General features: G+C 37.8%; 1 protein-coding gene across 1 annotated transcript in view; it reads left to right on the forward strand.

Annotated features, from left to right (window-relative positions):
* The window catches only part of man1a1 (mannosidase, alpha, class 1A, member 1), a 77,948-nt gene that overhangs the window by 22,769 nt on the left and 31,485 nt on the right, over window positions 1–23,694 (forward strand). The window contains exons 3-4 of the mRNA XM_056764428.1: window positions 7,170–7,285; window positions 10,994–11,074. Coding sequence (XP_056620406.1) covers window positions 7,170–7,285; window positions 10,994–11,074 — 197 coding nt within the window. The remainder of the gene's footprint in view (window positions 1–7,169; window positions 7,286–10,993; window positions 11,075–23,694) is intronic.

The following is a 23,694-nucleotide window of genomic DNA, read 5'->3' on the forward strand; positions in this document are numbered from 1 at the left end:
CATATCAAACATGTTTGATATTTAGGATTTTAAATCGGGCTGATGACGTTGGTACTTTCGCTACAGCCAATGAGAGACAGATCTGAAAGTTGACGGAGATGACTGACAGGCCTTTAAAAATATCATAAGGAAAAGAGCTGCAGGGAGATGTCGCGTCGGTTTTAAATGTACCGGGTAAATTAACTGCTAACGCGCAGCTTGTAGTTTCGTTCAACAGATTGTTATTTGTCTATAGGCACACATACATGCGTTTATGTGTTTGTTTTGCTTTATCTTATAATCAGGTTGGCATTCATCTTCATTCTCGGCAGCGACAATTGTTTTCTTCCGTTATTTATGAACATTAAACTTAAGCTGCTCGCCCAGAGCACAGTCATAACTTCAGCCCTAGTAAAAAAATCATATAGCACCATCTGCTAAAATACGATACCGCGGCTTTGGACTGACAGACAGAGAATCATTTAGAGCGACAAAGACTCAGAATTCCAGTATTGAATGTTACACACCTTGCTACAGTTTTGCTACAATAAAGTATCAATCTTTTGCTACTAATTGCTACAGAAACATCTGCTTTTCACCGCGGATACGCCGTTGTAGCCCTACAGTTAAAACGGTACAGTTACACACTCTAGACCTGTTGCATAGCCGCTCCATTTCCTTCATCCATCGTGGAAATACACTTTTTTCATAATAGGACAAATAGGTCACGTGAAATTAACTGCGATGTCGCTTTGTTTACTTCTGTTTCCCGGTGAGATGACGTAAGAGGCGTCCTCTGGTATGATAATCTTAATATTATCCTGTATTTGGGTGTCTTAAAAATGTCTTTTGATGTGCAATTATGAAATAAAAAAAAATCCGATCAATTAATTTTTATTTTTGCACTTGCTACATTTATTCTTATTTATAAACACAACTTTACCCCCAACGTTTTCTTCTCTGGACATTTCACATTCATAAATGCAAGTTTAGAAAGGGCAAACCTATTTTTGTAGTGCTTGAAAAAGAGATTCAAATGTAGATGTAATGCCAGGTTTAAGATTTTACATAAGAGAATCTGATAAGATTCTCCTTATGTGTGAGCTGCAACCAGAATTTCAAATCTGTCAGGATTTTAAAACTCCTGTAGTCTGAGCCAGGTTTAGGATTGTACATAAGAGAATCTGGCAAGATTCTCCTTATGTGTGAGCTGCAACCAGATTTTAAATCTGTCAGGATTTTAAAACTCCTGTAGTCTGAGCCAGGCTTTAGAAAGCTGAAATGTTAGAATGCCCTGCATTTCCACAAATAATATATACTACTATATTACTGTCTTTTGATTATAACCTGTGAAACTGGGTTGGTATAATACTTGCACCTTTGATGGTTCCTGGTATTCAGCTTACTTTCTTGTTTAGGTCAGTTCTTTTAAGATTTAACAACCGTGTTCAATATCGCAAAAATCTATATTTTTATATTTATAAAAAAATCGATATGGTTCCGTTTGCAAGGCATAAAAACATCATTTACCAGACGGTGCTAGTGTCATTTCCATCAGCTGGCTGGAAAAACTCTTTAGACCCACCCAGGGCCTGTACTTGTTGACCCCTGACTCATGAATTCATTGCAGTGTTTTTGTGTTTTCTTTCTGCTTGCTGGCAAACACAAATGGTAGCTTCTGATTTAAATGGCTTGAGGTGTTTAGGGTGAAGCAGACGGTTTGCACATTCAGCCTTCTCCGAGTCTTTATTTTTCCCTCAACCAGTTGGGCAGAAATTTAGCTTGGTTTTGATAGACATTGGTTTACGGTAGGGGAGGGGTTTTATTTGTGTTGTGTCAAGCCAGTGTCCGGTGTCACAGCAGTCTGTCGATTCTCCTGCTGCTTGGGGATGTGCTAACAAACAGCTTCTTACTGAGCAGTCTTTTTGCCTTGACTGTAATAACCAGTTTAATCTTACTTATGATAAGACATGTTATGTCTTCGAAACGCAGAATAGAGATTATGTGAGTCCAGAGAGTTTACAGATAAAACCTTTTATATGCTTTTTTTCTAGCCCAACGCTTTAGAAGATACACATGCAGCAGTTGTACATTTATGTACTAAAAGCAAAATGCTTATAAGAGGGAGATGGGCCTTTCTATACTTTAAAGAAGTTTAATTTGGTCCACAATGCATATGAAATTGTATAAAATATAAAATAAATAAAATGCAATGTCGGCTAATGGGCACATTTTGTTGTTTATTTCAATTTACCTGCCATCCCCAAACAAACTTTTAGCATTTTACCACCTTGCAGATATTGCTTGTGTCACTTGCCAGATTCTCTTATGATAATGGTTCTCATTCAGAGCCAAAATAAGTAACCATCTGCCACACATGGCTTGCTAAAATAATCTCCACAAATGACGTTAGTGTTTGTTTGTTTGTTGTTTCCACCCAAAATGCGTCTTGAACAATGCAGTTGTTGGACTCATGGAGTGTATTGATTATTCCAAAACATGCACTGGGATGGAAGACTGTTCAATAGTTGATTGTATGTTCAGAACTGGATTGTTATCGCGTTCGATCCACAACCTCCTCAATGTTGGTTGAGATTGAATCTTTGTTGAAAGATTGAGCTGATGTTTTTCTTTACTTTGAATTAGACTCCCATCACCCCTCACCTGAGATCAAAGTGTTCCCATGGGATCAGCAAAGATTTGCGGGTGGCTTTATCTCGAGTCATTGAGTGTCCTGTTAGTAATTTACCAGTGTAATTGCCATTGATAAGACTTTTGTTTAGTACCCAAGAGTCTCTTCTCATCTTGTGCAATGGACGTCCCTGTAGATAAGTGTGTACTGTATATACAGCTTACTCAAGGCTTGGTTCAGAGGTTGGGAAATCAATGGAATTGTGAAATTTTAACTCACAATCTTGTGGTGGGATTGGGTCTTTGTTACGTTTTTTACGTACATTTTTTTAGGAAATCTTCATCATCAGTGTTTTCCCTACCATTACCTTAGGGGGTATCGCTCTCCTGCTCCAGCAACAATAATCCTGTATTTACGGAATGAGAACCTATTAAAACATACTAAAAGCACTGAAAAGCGCAAAGCCATTACTTTTTTAAATAAAGTAATATCTAATCCTAATGATGTTTGGCAAATTGTCATCTTAACCACATCCTCTAATCTTCAACACCACGGTAACCCCACAAATTTACAAATACTAGAAATACTTCTAGATTTCTAAGTGATACAACATTAAACACTAACAGATCGTCCACTATATTAACATTCAGCAAAAAGACATGAAATAACGCCTACATTTAAACATTTTCACTCTCCTTTTGCAATGTGATGAATATTTATTTTTGTCTTCATCTCGAAGTATATGTTCAATATTAAGCCATATATTGTCAATGCATATATTGCTGTATATTGAAAAATATTAGCGCAAGCTTCAAATATATGGAAATGTATTATGTAATATATCGCATTCTATTTTGAGGTATATTCCCATATATCTTTGTTTCGTAAGGGTGTTCAGTCACCACCGGATGATAGGTTTTCACCCAGCTTGGCTTCGTTCCATCTGCACAGAATGAACCATTCAAAACATCAGACTATTTCTGTAGTGTAAATTGTGCAGTGTGTGCCGTCTACATAACTGAGATGTAGACGTCACACGCACTCAGACTTTAAGACTTTAAATTCACTCAGTTAAATTCATTTTCATTTTGTTGTCAGTAGTTTTATTAAATATTAAAATAGGCCACTACTTACAACACATTTTCTCAGTTACCAGGCCTTTCTATAGTGGGTATAAGAATATAAAATAAATGGCCTGATAAAACATAAGTTGTTAACTTTTTATATACATATTCGACTGGGCGTTATTGATTAAATATTCTTTTGTTAAAAAAGTATTGTCCGGACCCCCACCACAAAGAAAATATAGAGACCGCACCCCCCATAGAGACCGTATTTGGTAAGGTCAGCATTCTCATATTTTGCAGCCACACCCACATCCGAAACAAAGTCTCTTATTTCCAGAATATATGTGGGTGTAACTTCTTGTCTCTCTGGTCCAACAGTGCATCATCTTTTGTTAGTGGTTTGCAGTTCTCCTCCCATGAGACCTGCTTTTCAATCATTGTAATACTTCTTAAGATGTTTGAACTCTAGTGAGTGCTATCTGCCAATAACACATATAACATACTTTCACTCTCGGCTGCACTTGAGTAGGCTCATTTACCAAACCCAGTTTGCTATGATCTGCTATAAAAATGTTTTAGAAACTTACATGTTGACCGTCAATACCCTATTCTCAGACTGTCACCGTTTTTGAAACCTGTGTCTGTTCTCTAGTATTTTAATAAAGTATGTCACTCTCATTTTCATATTTCCTTTGAAAAGTGTGGCCTGCAGTTACTTCTGATTTTGATTCGGGGAGAAGAGTTGTAAGGTAGAATAATGGTTTTAGACCAAAGCAGGGTTGAAAAGGCCACGTCAAACCCAAAACATAAAACTGGAGCTTTAATGACGTGGGGATTCAGAAGTCTGTTTTGCTTAAAGTACACTTTTAATGTAGGAAACTGGAGCAAGGGCACTTTGCACAGTTTTATGATGTTTTTTTCTTTGGTCAGCGCATCCTGTTTCCTTTTCCTGTCTCTCATGACATGTTCTTGTTGTTTTCTTTCACTTATGGATTGGAGGAAATAAGATGACAAGTCATGCCTGCTGCTTCCACATGTTTAAAACCAAACTGATGACTTTTTCTTGGATTCTTGATAATAAGATCCACATTTACCTTACCAATACTTTGAAAAAAATATGTCTGAATCGCAAATTTGTCAACATTACAACTTTTACTTTTGTAAATTTTGAGTTTCAACTTCCAAACAAAGCATCATTCTTTTTTATTTTATTTTCCCAGTTTTTTATTTGATGTTCAGTTTGCTTAATATTTGTACTATAATTTAATGTCAAATAAATTTTTATAGTGCTTTTCACAATTTCGACATGTTGCGAAACAGCTTAACAAACAGTAGACACAACATGACATAATGTCATATCTTGTAAAAAATGAAAAGCATACATGACCTATTGTAAACTTATATGGCTCTTGCCAAGCGAAATAAAGGTGTGTGAGTGCTCTGCAGGCAGTTTTTGATTTAAGATGCTGCATACAAACATTGCACACAATAATTTTGTCATGTTGTGTCTTGCATACAGCATACGTATCTGCAAACCAAGCCAGGACGACTAGATGAGATACACAGCTGGTGGACCGCTTTGCATTTCTTCGAGAGCTGCTCGCAGTGGCAGACTTCAATAATTAAAGCAAAAAAGCAGTCGTCAACCTGCTGTGTTATTAATCATTACAAATGTAAAATCTACTAGTTTGTTGTTAAAAAGAGTGCCGGTTACCATATGCTCATTGTTTTCTTGTCTTTTCAAGTTTGTGATTCATATTAGCATTAGAACCTTAATTTGCTGCATTTATTTTTCTTTCCAATCTGTGCATAATTCTGTGTGAACCTGTAGCTTTGAGTTAAAAATACAGTCAGAATCATAGGGCCTTATGAAACCTGTTTTATTTTTTACTTAATCCTGTTTTTTTCCTAGATTCCTTGTTTTCCATTTTTTTATAGTACAATAGAGAGTAATATATTTGCCCACATAAATAAATACTTCAGCAAACTATAGTATTCACTTATAAGTTATATAAAAAAACCTACAGTGGAGACTTTGAATCATGCAGTACATTCTCTTTTACTTTTTTTTTCAGGTCTACTTAAATTTAAGTACTATTTTTAACAAAGTAATAATTTTTTATAAGTACTATTTTCATAATTTTACTAACATTAGTTTCCATTTACTAAAGTAAAGAATACTAAGGGATCAAATTAAAAACAATTATTAGTGGTAAAATGTGGGCGTAATAGCTTATTCAAGTTATACTCTTATTTTGACAGGTCGCCGCAAAGGTTGTTTGACAGTAGCTTTGCAGGAGCATTACACCTGCAGTACATGCAATCTAACCACTTTAAATACAGAAACATAACAAGCCGATCATTTTTTATCCCATCTGAAAAATGACTAATTACAACACAATTTAGATTTCGCTAGCTGTTCAGCGCTCCTTTTTGATTAAGAAGTAATACATTTGCCAGATTCTGTACCATTCTCTGACAGCAAATTCAGTTTTTTTTACGCCTGGATTCCGCGATTCCATTCACGTTTTCCGCATTGCGCAAATCATAGGGTCCTATAATCATGGGTGTTTGGTGCACATGCTTGAAGACTTGAACCGTTTTCGTCCCCAAACGTGTTTTTTTGCTTTGACTCTCTTTTTGCTAAAAATCAGTTGCCACGAGTGAGGCTTCTTTTTGTTGACAGCTTTTCTGTGCTCTTCACAGTTTTCTCTGGCCAGAGACTAAAGCTGCTGACACTTAGCAGGAGATGTGTCTTCTACTATGTAATATTTTTACTTGCCTTGTGAACATTTTCACTTAGAATTTAGCTGTTTTAGCAACGTATTTAGCAAGATATTTTATAATATAAAAGCATAAACTGGTTTGCAACGTTTTCGTATATCGGCAAATTTTTGTTATCAAACTGAAACTGGTTCAATTCTACAATAAAACTCACTGCGTAACACAAATTGAAATAAGGCAATAAACGCACGTGAGTCAATGAATTCAAGATATAGTGGTTGAATCTGCCTGTTATCAGAATGCACATTAGGTTATAAATTATTTGAACTGTCAACGACAGAACCAAAGAGTTATTGAGCATTTTAGTTCCTTTTTCACAGCGTGTTACGTTTTATGCTAACGCGGAGTCATCTAAAATGGTCTGTAAGGTTTCTTGTAGCTCAGAGGTTAGAGCATGGCGCTAACAATGCTAAGGTCATGGGTTCGATCCCAGGTATTGCAAATACTAAGAAAACAAATGTATAGTATAATGCAATTCAATGTAAGTCGCTTTGGATATCCTTATCTTAACCCAGACTTCCCTTCACTGCAAGGTTTGTATTTGCTTTGTTTGCTGGAGTTTTCCTCCAGGCAGATGTATTAGTGACCATATCTCTGAAGTCTTTATCATAAAGCCATCGCTACATTAGGCTACAGCTGGGTTCTAATCCTAAAGGTAAACCCACATGATGTCTTCTAAAATGACTTGTTGTTATATTTATCCACAGGAAGCCTCAAAGGTGCCACCATTGTGGATGCACTGGACACGCTCTACATCATGGAGATGTATGACGAATTTGAGGCTGCAACAGAGTGGGTGGAGAGAAACCTGGATTTCAACATGGTAAGACAAGGCTTCTTTTTGACGCATCCTTCATTTTTTAGAATTTTTTATTGGTTTTCATTCTTATGGCTTCTACTTCGCAATAAATAACTTCAATAATAAAATGGCTTCAATCAGAATAATGACATTTTGGTGAAGGTTTTATACTTCACATTTATGAATGTGAATTGCGCTCACGACTGGATGGAACAGATCACGCTTAGCCCTTCAGGGAGAGTTAGGCCGTTTTGCATCACTGCTTGTTATTCAGCCAATAGGGGTCTGACTTATGAGTCTGGTAATGTGTAAGCAGACTCTCCACATCTGCCAGGCATCATATAATATTTCTTGCTTCATTTGTTGGTACTAAATTTCCACACTCTCTGACACTAGTCTTTGTATTCATGAATTTATGACTAACAGTTCAGTCCAGACGGTTTTTGGTTTTTTAAAATTACGATATGACCCAAATATATCATGAGGACAAAGAATCACATTTTCCTTTACTTAATAAGATAAAAGTACTTAATGTTCTATCCAAAAAGTAGCTTTCAGGACTTTATATGACAGATAAAAACATAAACACAGTGATGCCTTTTAGATATTCTGAAACTACAATTCAATCGAAATGAGGTTGTAAAAAGCAGGTTAGATGCTGTTTTCGCTAAACATTAAAAGATATGTTTTGGCACAAAACTTTACCTTATAATTTATCTCAGGGAAAAATATTAAGTAATAAATATTTGGGATTTATCCTTTTTGCCTATTTGGCTCGTTAATGTAATAATCCTATGAACTATTTCTCTGTGAAAATTGTCAAGTTCAATTGACTTTAATTTGCAATTAATTTAATTTGCAAAAAATGTAATTCTGTATTCATTTAATCACTCAAGTTGTTCTAAATCTGTATAAATGTATTTTCTTCTGATGAACACAAAAGAAGATACTTGAGGAATGTATGAAAGCAAACCGTTTAGGGGCACTTTTGACTACCATTGTAATTTATCCTACAATGATAGTCAATGGTGGCCAAGAACTGTTTGATTACAAGCATTCTTCCAAATATCTTTCTCGCTGTTCATTAGAACAAAGAAGTGTATACAGATTCGGAACAACTAGAGGATTTGTAAATGATGACAGAATTTTTGTTTGGGGTGAACTGTCCCTTTAACAATTTGTTGGTCCATTGATGACATACAATTCCGATCAGTTTTATAAGTACTTCAAAGAGAACTGCAGTTACGTCTCTACTGAAGCCAACGTTTCTTCAGAAGCCATCGTAAGACTTGTTGCTCGCTCTAGAAATGGCTAAACAAAGCTGATGAACAAATAAAGGCATAAAACGTGCATGATGAAGTACTTTTTTCTTCTTCTATTTGATATTATCTATTCTCTGCATTGAAGTAATTGGCATTCTTTCCATTAGTTAGGATTGGAAATCCTCGTACATCATAACGCTCCGATTTAAGTAAAAATAAGCATAAAACATAGATCCCAATGCTTTAATGAGGAGTGTTAAACAACTTTTAATTGAAAGGCTTTTCTTTCTACCCTGAAGCACTTCCAACAATAAAAGAGCCAACGAAAAGCCCATGTGAATCAGTTATTAATATTCAGCTCGTCTCTGGAATACTAAACAACTTATGTCTGATGTACAAAATCCTCTTCAGCAGAGAAACATTTGCCATCGTTGCCAAGTTTAGTCGTGCGTTCTTTGTTTGACCTCTTCTGTCATCGGGTTATCTGTCATCAGCTAAAATGCGTTAGGGGTTATCTGTGGATCGGACTTACATTATCGAGTAGGCTTTTGTCCAAAGTACTGATTCAAATCAGGTCAAAGGTTTTCTTGAAGCTTTCCAATTTGTTTGGTTATTTTAAGAGCTATGATTAATCTTTGCTCAAACTTGAGGTTTGGCAAACCCAATATTTTAGTGTCTCCGTCCAACGTTTTGATTTATCAGGTCAATCCATTTTTAGGGGTAACTTCCTGAATCCTTATTAGCACCATCGGTTGTCTTACAAGTTTTGATCAGATTGCAGTACAGTGAAATCATACCCTGGGCCAGAAGTAAGAGAGTAGCTCGCTTTATCAACAGCCCCGATCTCTTTTCTTTTACACTGCGGGGTTTGTTTTATTCCTGTAAGAAGCCAGCAACATTGAAGGTCAGATTCGCTGCATGCTTTAAAAAACAGCTATACTTCAGTGACCACAAATCCCAACTGGACACAACCCGGGTGAGATAACCTTTCAGAGCCCTAACAGATAGAGACATTATACCGCTTGTGGATCGAAGAACCTCATCAAAAGCTTATAAATAGAAACTCTCGTCTCTTTTATACGAAAAAAAGCTTACCAGACAGACACATGCCATTAGACACTGAAGCCAAGAGGCTTGTTGCCCAATAGCTACTTCACTAATGGTGCAGGCTATTCATCTGCACAATGTGTCATGTTGCATTCATTTATTTTCTTTTACGCAGATTTCTTACAGTTACTGTAAGGAGCTACTGAAATAGCCATATCTTATTCTTCAAGTGTTAGTTTTCCTCCTCGATATCTGATTCAGTTAACTTGTACACACTGGAGGCCTTCGCAATTCATATAATTGCAATCTGTCGATTCCCCCTTGACTCTTGAATTCCCATAGACTTTTTACATATTCAAGTGCCAGGGGAAAGATTTCACGTGACTCATAAGTGAACGTCTGTAGTACCTCGGTGAGTTTTTTGCCAGGTTATTCGGGGGGATTTTGACCCATTTTTGGATTTAAACATTTCAGTCAAACTGACTGCAGAGCTCAGGGAGTTTACCAGGTTTTACAATTTACACCAGTGGGATCTTCAGTCTGAACGACCGAGGAACTTTGTTTACCAGAGCATTTCACTTCCATTTATTTACAGTAGCTTCCCTTTTTCCCAAATTTGACATGTACAAGGAAGCCTTTGTCTTCGTTTTTTCGGTACAAGTTTCTGACAGGTCCCTCAAAGACGCACAAAAAGGTCACGGGATCACTTTGGAAACACCTGGTGCCCAGTCGCAGTTCGAAACGTTTATTTACAACTGCGATGCAAAATGTTTCTCTGCTGTGCCGTCCACGCACCGTTAGGAAATTGTTTCGATGGTAAATGATAACACTCATCTACGCGAAAGCGATAAATGGGCTGTTATGGTTTGGTTGCCTGGAGACGGGGCAGAGATTTAAATATCTTACCTCATAAACCATTAGGCAAGACCGGAGATGTCTTGCTGTGGTCAGACTATTGAATGCTATATGACAAAGGCTAAATGAGACTGGCGGTTTTTAATTCACAGTAAGCACAGCGCTAGGTTGCTAAATGTGAATCCATACAAACACCCATAACATGTTCAAAGTGATGCATTCCATTTTGCTTTAATACTAAAATATTGTTAAATTCTTCATTTTTCTCTTATTATTAAAATAACCCTATATAAAGTAATCGTGGTCTTCTAAATCCACAAAAAAATCTAGACTTAAATTTTACTCCACTGTTAGGTTGTTTTTCCGTCAATTCCAGAAGTCTTATCAGCGTTTCAGTTTTATTGTTTTTTCTTTGTTTTATTTGTGTGTGTGTTGGGTGTTTTTTGAAGTACACTCACTTTATTCTTTTTTTATGGTTTGCAGTTCAAGCTAAGACAGCTGCAGTGTTTTTATGAGCTTAAATATTCACGTCCTCTTTTGTTTTCCTGTTTCTTTTTTATTCCCTCAGAATGCTGAAATCTCCGTCTTTGAAGTGAACATCCGTTTCGTCGGAGGGCTGCTGTCCGCCTATTATCTCTCAGGCAAAGAGGTACGTAAACCTTGAGTGCAGATACAGATATTCTTCAATGCTCCGCCACAATCAATGTGTGTGCTTTTAACCAAAGCTTTTGATTTGCAAGCTACCTTCAGGCAGACTGTCAATTATAGCCGGCGTACATTTGTACTCGAGTCCTTCACACTTAAACACTGTTTTTTTCTGAATCTATGTGTGCATCTGTTGGAAATATGTGACATTTAAAGTTGGCAGGGCATAACACACCTCACAGGAGAGGCTTGAAGGCCGCAGGTCGGTCTTCTCCCGGTGGTCCGGCTGTTTGCCCTGACATTGAGCCAAGTCAAACAAACACACACACTCCATCTTCCCACTTAGAGTTCATTCCAAGTACCCATGTATCCAAAAAGCTCTGTGTGCACTCTGATAAATTGAAAGCCTTTTGAAACCAAAAGATGCCGGAAACTGGACTGTGACCTAAAGCGCACACGCTAAGGCAATTCCAAGCGTTCATTGAATCAGGCTAATGCAGGACTTCGCTCATATTTCCAATCTGCCCTCTTGTAAATTAGATTTACCCAGCAGCATCTGGCAGAATGCAAAGGATCTGATTCAAATAGAAAGAGTGGCGTTTTTGGACGATACTCTCGGCTTTATCCCTGTAGCCGACAGCGAATGTACTTTTAGTGATAATACAAGCTCTCATTTGTGCGGTGCAGAAGAGAGATTTGTCCAGGGGAGGGGGGACAGGAGCATTGTGAGAGCTTCATCAGGCATGTACTCGTGTGGCATTACCATAGTGGCTCTGTTGATGTGAGGCAGACCCTTCAGCAGAACATCTGTCTTTCATCTCCACTGTGACCCTCCCTTTTGCTACCACTGAATAGCTGTAGTAGCGCTGCAGAATTCCCTCTGTGTCAGTAAAGTTTCCCTACAGGGGATGGGAGACGTTTTGTGTGCAGCTTTTAGAAGTTATTACCTAAAATAACAAATTTTCTGAAGCATTTGCTTTTAGTAGTAGAAATGACTAATATGTTCCTTATGCTTTATGTTTGGTGGTGATTAGCTCTCTTAAAGGGATAGGTTAGCCAAATATAATAATTCTGTCATCATTTATTCACCATCATTCCTTTGAAAATCGGTATAGACCACTTTGCAAGATTTCCACTTAGTTTTTTTTTTCGTGTTTTTTTTTATCTAACATATATAATGAAACCGTAAAGATAATTGTTAAACATCTTAAATCAGTTATAAATATTCTGTTGGTTGTATTTTGTTCAAACACTGTAGTGTTAAAGAACTGAGACAGGAAGTTTTTCTGGACCAGCGTTGTTTACATCATCTGAAGAGGTCTATGACTCTTTCTTCTGTCGAACACCATTTCTTTTTCTCTCTGCTTTTGTGGTTTGTAATTTCTTCTGGAATATCTTTTTTGTGTTCTGCAGAAGAGAGAATACCATACAGGTTTGGAATGACTAGTAAATACTGAAAGAATCTAAATTCATAACTGTCCCTTTAAGGCAATGATTCATCACATGACATTTTTTTATTTACAATTTTCTCGTAAAAAATTTGACTTTTTCTTGAGATTTTTATCAGTGCAACATGTTTTATGTTTTACATTTGCCTTTTTATTGTTTAAAGCATACAATTAGGGTTATTTTGCCTTTATTTACTTTACTTTTTCTTTTCAGCTTGTAAATATTCCAGTGCAGTCTTAATATGAAATGTGACTTTCATGTCAACCTGACAGATGACATAACACTGTTTGGTTCTTTGTTGAAAGCAAACAGTTGATTGTTAACCGTTGCTTCAGTTAACAGTTCTGTGTTCTACGCTCCCTCGACATAAATAGCTAAACCGTGATGTAAATCTTTAAACGCTACATTATTGTTCTCTCAGCAAGATGCACAGGTTCGTTTCATCACCGTGTATTGACTTGGAAGGCATAGCATACCAAATCGCTGAATACAAAGTGGGCAGCACAGAGTCCAGGTTTCAAGCACTGGACTGATGAAAGTCCTTCAGTGTAGTAATCTCAGACACTCGGGATAATGAGACGCCCTCCTACCTGCCTTCATCATAATGTGTGCCCTGAACTGAGAAATGTTGATTAGAAAAGATGGGCTTCAGGTAGCCCCGTCACATTGTTAAGCCACAGCAGGATCTTTGTGAATGTGTCTGGCTTAAATTCTTACCGGGCTTTGAAAAATGTAATCTTTTGGAGACCGAACCCATTATAGGAATCCGCTAAAGCTGCATGGCTAAGTCATCACAGGAGGATGTAGTCGTGTTTTTTTTATTGCTGTCCCTTAGATATGTTCCGTCTTTTTGGGAGCCTTTATATCAATAATATCAAAGCTGTCAGTTCAGATAGAGAACGACGTAGCCTGTTTCTCATTACCCTTCAAATTCACACGTACAAAATGAGTCGCTTGGTTTTGTGTAGGTGGTGGACGGAGGGTTAAAATTAAACAGCGATGTGATTTCTTCTCTGCCTGATGATGACTCCAGCGCCTTGGCTGGCACTCAAAGCAAGCCACGGCCCTCTGATGAATCTTTCATCGTCTTGAGAGACGGCCTTCATGCAAATCCTCAGAGCGTCCAGAGCTTTCAGAAACCGATGACGTTTGCTGTGATTTAGGCCCGCTCCGTTTTTGCTCCCCTTCACGATGAGAGGATTAATCCTGGTCTGATATATTTGTGCGTTATTTACGCCCGGATTGTTTTCCATCACTGACGTGAAGATCCCGGGACAGAGCCACCTGTCAGAACACAGCACTTCACTCCTTAATGGATCACGTATCGATTTCTTTTTTCTTTCTTTTGTGCTGTAATTCATTTTACATCAATCTCATCTGTGGGCTTGTGTGCTGTGTACACAACGGTGCAGGAACGGTATAGCTTAGTATGGTCAGAGATCAGGAATAGCAGAAATGCTTATATTCATTCCAACTTTATTATAGTTTATGTTTCTTCACATTGATAATTAATTGGTAACGCATTGACTCACCGAAAGAAGAAAATGTTCTTTTAATGTCAGTTTCTCATTGTCTAAGTGAACTTGGCATTGGAGGTGTGAGTTCATAGAGTCCCGTTTTCCACACACATATTACGGTTATTGAAGCAATCAAAACGGCAAGAGATTTATCTGAAGAGCCTTGATGAAAGAACCACTATTATGCCTTATTAAATTTTTGAAATAATATGTTTATTGCAGATTTGTCGTATAGCAGAGCTCTCCAAAGCCAAAGTCATTAAATGATTATGTGCACAGCTGGAGTTTCAGACCTGAAGACGGCTACACTACGGGTGACTGCCATTAAACTCAGTTCTAGCTCTTGATCTTTAATGCTTTAACTAAAATCTCACATGCAGGACTCCAGTCTCACATACAGTTCTACAGATGGTAGCACCATTGGGGTGCAATTACAGATGATATTGCATATATTGACCTGAATTGAGACTCCTAAGCGGATTGTTTTCCTCTTATTGCACTTTTTACTAGTTTTAATCTATTACAACAGAACTGTTTAACACAGAAGGGAAACTGATAGCTTGATTCACATATCTTTCCCTTTTGCTTGTGGCATGACACAAGGAGCCTTCTTCCATGTTTTGCAGAAATTGAGAGAATGGCTGAAATTACATATCAACTGTTAAGTTGCTAGTTTAGTTAAGTTTTAGTTTGTATTTGGTAATGCAAAGGACATGTTTATAATTGTATCCCAGTTTGGGCTGATGTTGACTAAGTTAAAGCCTGAACCTATAGCCAGAACTGAAAATCCATACGGTTGAGCCGTGCTGATCTGAAGTATAAATTGGAAACTCGTAGAAGTTCTTTTTTGAATTGTAAAGATTTATTTTTGGCGTTTTTGCCTTTATTGGACTGACAGTGATTTTTTAGAGAGGACAGGAAGCAAAGTGGATGAGAGAGAGGGGGTGGGGTCAGGGAATCACAAGATTCGAGATTCCAGGATTCGAACTCGGGTCGCCTGGGACCCACCGGCGTCGTATGTCGGATCACGAAGCGCTTGACCATCAGCTCCGACAGGTTTTAATTTTTTACTAAAACTATTTGATTAAGCCCACAACCTTATAGTTTGTAATTGCAAAGCATATTCCAAACAGTATCAATCTGATAAAGCTGCTTAAAAGACATAAATAGAGTATTTCTGAAGTTTTTCTTGCGCTCTGCGGGCAGGGTATTGCTGGATAAATTATGCCATCAGTTAGGCATGTGCAACAATTAATCGATTAATCTTATTAAAAATTAATATAAAAGTTTGATCAAATAATAAATGTCCGTGTACTGTACTAATTTTGTATTTATAAAGACATGTATGTACATGTACAGTATATATTTCAAAAGAATATAATAAAAATCTATAAATGTTTTAAAAAAAATATATATATATATAAATATCTGCATGTAAATATTATAATATTTCTAATATATTAAAATGCATAATATTTGTGTGATTGTATGTGTTTATATTACAAAATTAATATGCACCTTCCATAGACGTATATTATGTAGACGAAAACATTTATTCTGGATGCGATTAATCAAGATTAATTGCTGCACAGCCTTACCATCAGTACTGAGAATCATAACATCAGTTTCATCATAACTACGGTCCATACATGCCCGCAGTCTCCTCTGCATCTCCTCTTTCCATACATTGTCTAGGAAAGGACCGGGCTGCAAATGTGAGTATTCTGTGCTGTGCTTTCTGAGAGGTTTCCTCCATTACCAAGTGTATTACAGCTCATTAGCAGTCACTGGGCCGACGGGTCATTATGTTTTCCCCCGAAATGATTAAAAATGCATTTGACTTGTTTACAATGAGGCAGAGGAAATTAATCATCTTAACCACAAGTCCAGAGTTGTGCGTTTCTGTCAAGAGACATCTCTACTGTAAATAAAAAACCTGCCACACGCTTTTGTCGTGTGTTAAACAATACATAAGTCGCCGCATGCATCTTTAATGCCGGCACGCTATGCTGAGAGACACGGCTATTGTGTACGGTCCGCATAATGCAAATGCCATTCTTCGCCTAACAAAGAACCGTCTATGAGGTGTTTAATTCGCCATTTTCAATTACGCAAATTTGCCCGTTTCTTGGATTCAAATGGTTTGCGGCACTGTTTTTAGCACGATGGAAGTCATATGGCGATTAACACGACGCCTGTTGCCAGCTGTGCTGAGCCACAACAGCAATTTGACTGCAACAAGCAGAGAAATGAAACTTTAGGGAGTGTCGCATGAAAGCAACATTATTTACTTCATCGTGAATGCATAATTTTTCTCTTGCTCGGAGGTAAATGACTTGTTTTCCGCTCGTTCCTGCGAATACCCCAGACGCCAGTGCACCTGCTATTAGCAAAAGATCTTCCCTCCTCTGATAGAGCATGACAAGCAATTTCCTCTGTACGATATGGGGCCCTGCAACACGGGGCCTCATGTTGGCTCACAAAACAAGACAGTTTGCTTTATTTCCAGCTCCTAGCTGGGACCACTCGGTGTAAACTGTGGTGTAGTTATTTTGTGCGTGTCACAAATGAGAAATAAACACAGAACTTTGTTGCAAAAAAAAAAAAAACATTTCTATTGAAGCTTAAAGCCCTGCGAAGGCTTTAAAAGGCAGCACATGGCCTCTCACATTAACCTTAAAAACGTGAGCGGCAGTGATAAGTGGCGATAAGTGCAGGTATTCTGGTCTGTGATCTTGTACCGTCTCTCCACGGGCCTTTCTTTGACACGGTGCATTAGATGTAAAAGTAAAAGCTGCCAATTATTTCCCCCTCATTTTAGCTCTTCCACCTCAACTACAGCTAGATCTCTCATTGTCCCATCGAGCACCTCTCCTCTTTCTCCTCTTTTACGGATAGAGTAGGACGCAGTTCAAAGCGAGATCCGTTTCTACTGAAAGATCTTTGTTCTTTTTGAAGCAGCACATGCACTTGCACCCAGACGTGATTGACAGAGGAATGAATGTGTACTGTTGTACAGAAAGATAATTGACGTTTGCTGATGAATATTCGGAGACTCGTGCCTGTTACCTTCTGTGACTTTCGGTGTGGCAAGAATTAGTTAGGTCGGCTCTCATGTCACTCATGCTGATGATCATTATTACAAAAGCAAAAACTTGCTTTGTTTTGTTGTACATCTTGCACATTGAGCTGCAAAAATTGCGTGTCAAAAATATGCGAGTTGAAAAGCAAAGAGTGCCACTTGAGACTTGAGTTTTAATCCGGTAACGACCAGGTACGCTGAAGGGTTTCACCCACATAATGGCCTGTTTGTGTTATTAATGTTGTGAGCTTTGTCAAGCAGTTAATCAGTGTTATGAAAGATGTTCCTGGGCAACCTAAGCCAAATCAATTAGTTTTTCTATATTAGCAAAGATGAGTTGCTGCTCGCCCTCTCGCATGGCATTTCGGTTCCCTGCGGGATGGCTTTTCCCCCTATTAAAAGCAAGGTCAATTTATCTACACCCCCTGGAGTTTCTTTAGGTTTAGCTTGTTGGGTTCAGAAATGTAAAATAGGGGCCATACATAAAGGAAATTATGTTTTTCTTACAGCGTGTGGCATCCGAGAGCTGCGAAAACATATTAGACTCATAAGTGTATGACAGGAATATTATATATTTTATGAATTATGAAGTTGAGAACAAGCCTAGCAGGAGAAGAAAGCAAAGCTAAGAGAAACCTCAGGAGGGATATGCTCTCAGGCTTCGTGCTTCTATCGGTCTCTGGTACATTTGCAGCGAGAGGCAGGGCTATCAACACTGTGAGATGAAGAACAGGATTCTGGCCTCTGTGGATTTCATCAGATTGCTGCCTCATCATGTTTTCTATAGGTAACAGATGTCAGCACCGGGACGTCCTAATTAGGTTATCTGTCATTGTTAATAAGCATTCATTTTAATTGTGCTTCCTTTGATTTTTTTGCTTAAATAATATCACCAGTATGCAGATTGATGTGTTGTACCATTGGCATCCATGACAAATGATTTATAACCATTTATTCATATTTTATCTGGGAGTTTGTCTAAGTGCTAATATGATTACAGATAGGTCGAACAGTATGAAATTATTGCATTTTGGCAGAATAATTAAAAAAAACAATTTTGAAAAAATCTGATCTGTTATTATTTAATCCAAATATTTAGTTGGGTAGTTGACAAATACATGTATCCCATGGTGTGAAGATTTAGAGCAAGAATTAACAGTGAAGATAAATCTCTCTCTTGTGCTATTTTAAATTATTAATATTAATAATGTAAAATAATTTTTGATGCAAAAATTATGCAGTTACACTATAGGACACGTGGTACGGTTTATTTGTCAACTTCTCAATTGCTCTTATAAAAGATATATAGAGAGTAACCCATATGGTGTTTATTCCAGGTGTTCTGTAGCCATAGAAAAATTATATCTTTGTTTTAGCTGTAGATAAAATTATAGTAGGATTATATTTTCACACCCATCCATGACTGATATCAGAATAAGACCAAACCTGTGAATCTGATGGCTAAATCAAAACCTTCGTCAGGCCCGATTAGTCCATTATTATTATCTGTGCTAAATGAAAGCTTGCTCCAGACAAAAGCGCAGTCAATACTTCATATTACAAAAACAGAAAAACTTTATTGACAAAGTAAAAAAAGAAAAACACTGCAACTGTCTTAATAAGTACAAGAAGCAAGCATGTCTTTCCTTGAAATCTAAAAATCCATTAAAATGACAAATAGACTTGTTTTCGGCGAGGGAAATGAAGTCCTGCTTCATCTGCATGCTTTAATTATTCCAAGCAGTTTCTATGAAAAAACAGTCCTTCGTTTACCCTTTCCACAAATGGCTTGTCCATCAAGCTGCTTTTGACCTCGGAGTCTTCATGTTGATAAGGGCAAAATTTGCATCGGCAAATCTGCTCTCACATCTGGCCCCTTCAGTTTTCATACAGGGCTTCACAGTTTAGATCAGTAAATTACTCATTTCTCTTGTGTCAAACTTCACCACTTTATTTCATATTCCTAATAGTATGTGATTATTAAGCACTGTAAGGGGTGAAATGGCTTCGCATGATGGTTTCTAATATGCTTGAAATAGTCTTTTGTCATCCCAGTTTTGGGATTTAAGCTCGGACGCGGTGCCGGGACGGACAGTTTGAAGGATTCTGACTCATATCACAGTGGAACTGGACGAAGCTGAAACAAGCTTTACTAAGCTGTTCACACTATAGTGGCACCGTCACAAATGCAATAAGCAATATGGGTCCACATGCCTTTGTTACAATAGTCAGATTCATTACATGAGGTTTTTGGACAGCATAAATTCTGTTATTGCTTTTTAATGTTGCCTGACTCTACCAACCTGTTGTCGTCTGAGATCTCTCAAAAACGCATTGCTCCTCAGGTGGCTGTCTGGAGAGGGTTTGCGAGGTGAAAGGTTTGCATTCTGAGCGTTTGGCCTGTCTCTCTTGGCTCTGCAGGTGTCTGATTGGACATGAGCCGGCGCTCATTGAGGCGGAGAGACCAATCGCTCACAGTTGGCCAAACCTCTAATTCGAACATGCTGAATCCGGCCCCCTTGCACAGCAGGATCAGTTTATTGTTTTTATCTGGCTCTTATTGCATTTTATATGGTACTTGTTGCTTAGAAGATTTCCCCCCTCGGGCTCTGGAGCGTTTTTGCAGATGACAAATGAAATATTATTCCCCCAAATTCGACCCCATTTGTTACAGCATCTCCATCCCTCTAGACATGTTCAACAAAGCAAGTCTTAACAGCTATCACCGTCAAACTATTCCTGTTGCATATCTCCATGTCAGCTCATTGTGTTAAAGAACAAAACCTTTCATTACACGTCAACATTTGATGAGGGGTCTACTAAAAGTTCCATTCTGGCATTTTCGGCTGCATTTGCTCTGGCCATTTAGCCTTAAACTCACATAATTGGATTACTGAGCCCTGGCCGTTAGAAGCCACTAGCATAATCTCCTGCATTAATAGGCCGGGGTATTTTCAAATGCACCGTGCCATATTTGGGTTAAGCAAGATTACTGTTGCAATCTGTTTGTTACAGACAAATCTCGAATGACACAACGAAAGCTCAAATCTCAGTAATGATGTATCTGAAAGCCGCATTGTTTTAAGAGATTCCGTGGTTGGGAATGTAGCTCCCTGGGTTTGTAATTCACACGTTTTTGCACCATGGGATACCCTGACAGGGTGAAAATTGGTTTATGTGGTAGGGTTGACAAGTCGCTGGATGTTTTGGAAGGATTATCACAACTTGAGCAGTCTAGGAAACCGAGGTTCATAAGATTCTTGGCAGGTTGTGGTACAGTAGTACCTTTGTCATTATCATTTATTGTTATTATATCATCCGTGTGTTTGATCCCTTGAAATATTTTACTTTAGACATGGCTTGACATTCAGCATTGTCATGTGGCTGTAGTATACTATTGTGTAATTTAACCCCGCTAAAGTATACAACAGTGTTTACTACAGTTTATCAGTTTACTACAAGGGTTCTACAATTTCTTTTAGCAAATAAGTATTTTGTTCGTCCGGGTGTTTAAGTTAACAGGACATTTATTTTGAGGGGTCTTTGGGAAGACACTTGAGTTTTAGTGTGTTTGACCATAGCTTCACTCGAAACAGTAAAAGGCTCGTAAATAAACTTTCAGAGCGACTCTGGAGATGAAGTTTATGTATATATATCCTCATACAGTTCAGACGCAGACAAATCCTCGACCATCACTCGTGCAGTATGTTAATCTGTGCACCTCAGACACGTAGAACAGCCAGATGACATATTTAAATAAGAGGGCTCTATATTATATGGACTCACTGTGGTGCGCCATTTATTATTGTCACACATAAACAAGCACAACCACGACAAATGCAATTCACCTAAACATGCAGCTCTGTTCTTATTCTCAACCTATTCTTATTATTCTTAACACAGAAAAAAAAAAATTCGTAGCACTGTTAATATAATTTTTTTCAAGTTACTTGACCGGTGGGGCAAGTAAAATTCTCTCTCACTTGCCCATACAAAACATTGTCCCAGACAAGCGTTAATGTGGAGCCTTGCTCTGTGGTCAGCGTTTCTTTTATTTCTAAGCTGCGTCACTTTATCGACTTTTGCATTATTTTACTTGCCAAATAGTTTGTTTGAATATTTGAGTGAGGCTGTTTTTTTAGCTACAGTTCATTGATTTTTGTAGCTTTAAGAGCAAGTCTCTTGAGAAAATAGAAAGCTCAGGTTTCTAGTTTGGGCCCAACAAGATTTGCAGTGTTATAAATGTAACCATTTGTGTCAAAGTCTGAATCTCAGAATGTTATCTTATGTTAACTTATTTATTATTATGTACTTTGGGGTTGTTTTAATATTTATATTTAAACTAAGACTGATAATGTAAACAAGTGCACATTTAGTTTTATGATGTGACCTTGCCTATGGACAGTAAATAGCAAGCACTTACGAGAAATAACTTAAAGCTGGATTTGACAATGTTTGAGGTGTCAGTGCCATTTATGTCTAGATATTCAATACTATTCTGCTGACAGTCCTCGGCAAAATCCAATGGACCAAGTTCAAATGTTGTGTAAAATTGTGTGAAATTTGTAGAGATTAAAAAATGTCACAAATAATATGCTTCTTTAAACTATTGAGTGAAAGCTTCATTTTTAAGGCAATGACTTAACCTGTCCTGAAGTGGATCAAATCCCTGCCGCTAGGGTACACTAATACGGCTTTCCCCAGCCAATCACAAAGACGCCCAACAGACTGCATAAATCAATGCGTCGGTTAAATTTATGCACAGCTGTAAATCTTATTTATTTATTTATTTTCAGCTGCTGATGTATTTGAATAACTGCTTCAGTTCCCACGTTTCCTGATGCCATTTATTGGTTCTCTAAAGGTTAAATTCTCTTCAGCTATAACACACAATATGGAAATCTTAGAGATTCTGCATGAGAGTAATGCAATGGCAATCTCAATTGTTTTTCTAGAAAGGTCACAAAGTTTATTTTCAGATTTATTTGGTATAATGACAGTTAGGGAGAAATTGTAATGCCAAAGAGTACTTTCTCAAAGTTAAAACACTTACTTTATAGGAGCTGTATTTCCGTTATGAATTTTTTAATACAAGAAATCAGAGTATTCTTATGACAGTTTTTTCCATATTTGGTTTCAATACCACAGATTTCTTTGTAAGCTAAGTGTCCGCTTAAGTTGATTTAAAAGTGAAACGTAATGAGTGAACAGTAGTAGTAATTCTAATACAGATGAGCTCACTTAAGCCTGTTTTGGTCACTAAATGGCAAAGATAGGCCTAGGTCACGTAAAGAGAGATATATATAATTCCAAGGTTTTCATGATCTCTGAACGAGATACTTTCGTCATTTTAGCCATCCTTTAAATCCATATCATTGTAGCTGCATCGAGAATGAAACATTTGATGTGAACTCACGGGTAGAAATTCTTATGCAGTTTACTGGGCCGAGTCAAGGAGCTCACCCCTAAATCTCTTACCAAACGTTGGATGTTTTGCAGGGCTCCAACAATTTATAAGTATCCGATCAGCTTCGAAGGCTGGTAGGTCTTTGGCAGATCTTTGGCTGATCTTCTTTCTTTGTCATGTTCACATTGATCTGAGTCAGACAGGAGAGAGAGAGAGAGACAGAGGAGAAAGGAAAGTGTGATGTTGACATGTCTTTTCACAGAGTGTTTTGACAGGTTTACGCAAAGCTTCTTTCTTTCCTGGTTCTCTGCGACTGCCCATATCTGATCGCTGTGGTTTCAGACCTCTTTATCGTCTGGTAGGAGCAATGCAAGTGCGCTTTTTGTGGAAGCTTTAAGTAAAGGTCAGCAATAAAGTATTTGATTTGATCTTTCGTGCTATTGGGATTGTGTGCTTGATCTCACTCGGGTACTTTAATGCTCCAGAAAGCATCACCTGTATATAGTTGAATTGGGTCGATACCAAAATTTTGGCTTTGGTATGATACCAGCTTCGAGTGACTTGGTGTCGGTATTGAATCAATACCTTTTGGCTACAAATATACAGTGTGGAAGATCTAATGCTATTAAATTTGCCCCATCAATAGTGATGGCAATTAATTGTCAGTGCTTTTAGTTTTTAAGGAGTGTGCGTTTGTGTGTATCCGCATTACACTCCACAGTTCCTGTTCTGTCTTTGATCTAGCACTGGATAACGTTCGCGGTCAATATGGCTTTACATTCTCTCCGTTCCCATGATCCGTTCTGCTTTATCACTAAGCACAGGTGCGTCCCAGTGGCCTATTTCATCACAATGCTGCAAGCCTTTCTCCATCTATCACTCTGCTCTGTCGTCTTTTCTCTCAGCCCCTCATTTTCATCTGAATGGCAATGGTGTGGCCACACTGTTGATCCCCAAACATGGCCTTTACAACTAAACGTTGAGGCAACAGAGATAGCAGAATATCGTTCCAGGGCATTTAAGACTGCTTTTATAATTAGACTTGTCGATTTTTTTACCTTTTTTTATATGACAGTGTCAAGGACACTGCAGTCCGTCTAGAAGCTTCAGTGTCCCATTGAAAAAGTTGCAACAGGATCCACCGCTGATAAATTCCACTTTCCATTCCA

The sequence above is a fragment of the Triplophysa dalaica genome, chromosome 13 (assembly GCF_015846415.1).
Source record: "Triplophysa dalaica isolate WHDGS20190420 chromosome 13, ASM1584641v1, whole genome shotgun sequence".
NCBI classification, from domain to species: domain Eukaryota; kingdom Metazoa; phylum Chordata; class Actinopteri; order Cypriniformes; family Nemacheilidae; genus Triplophysa; species Triplophysa dalaica.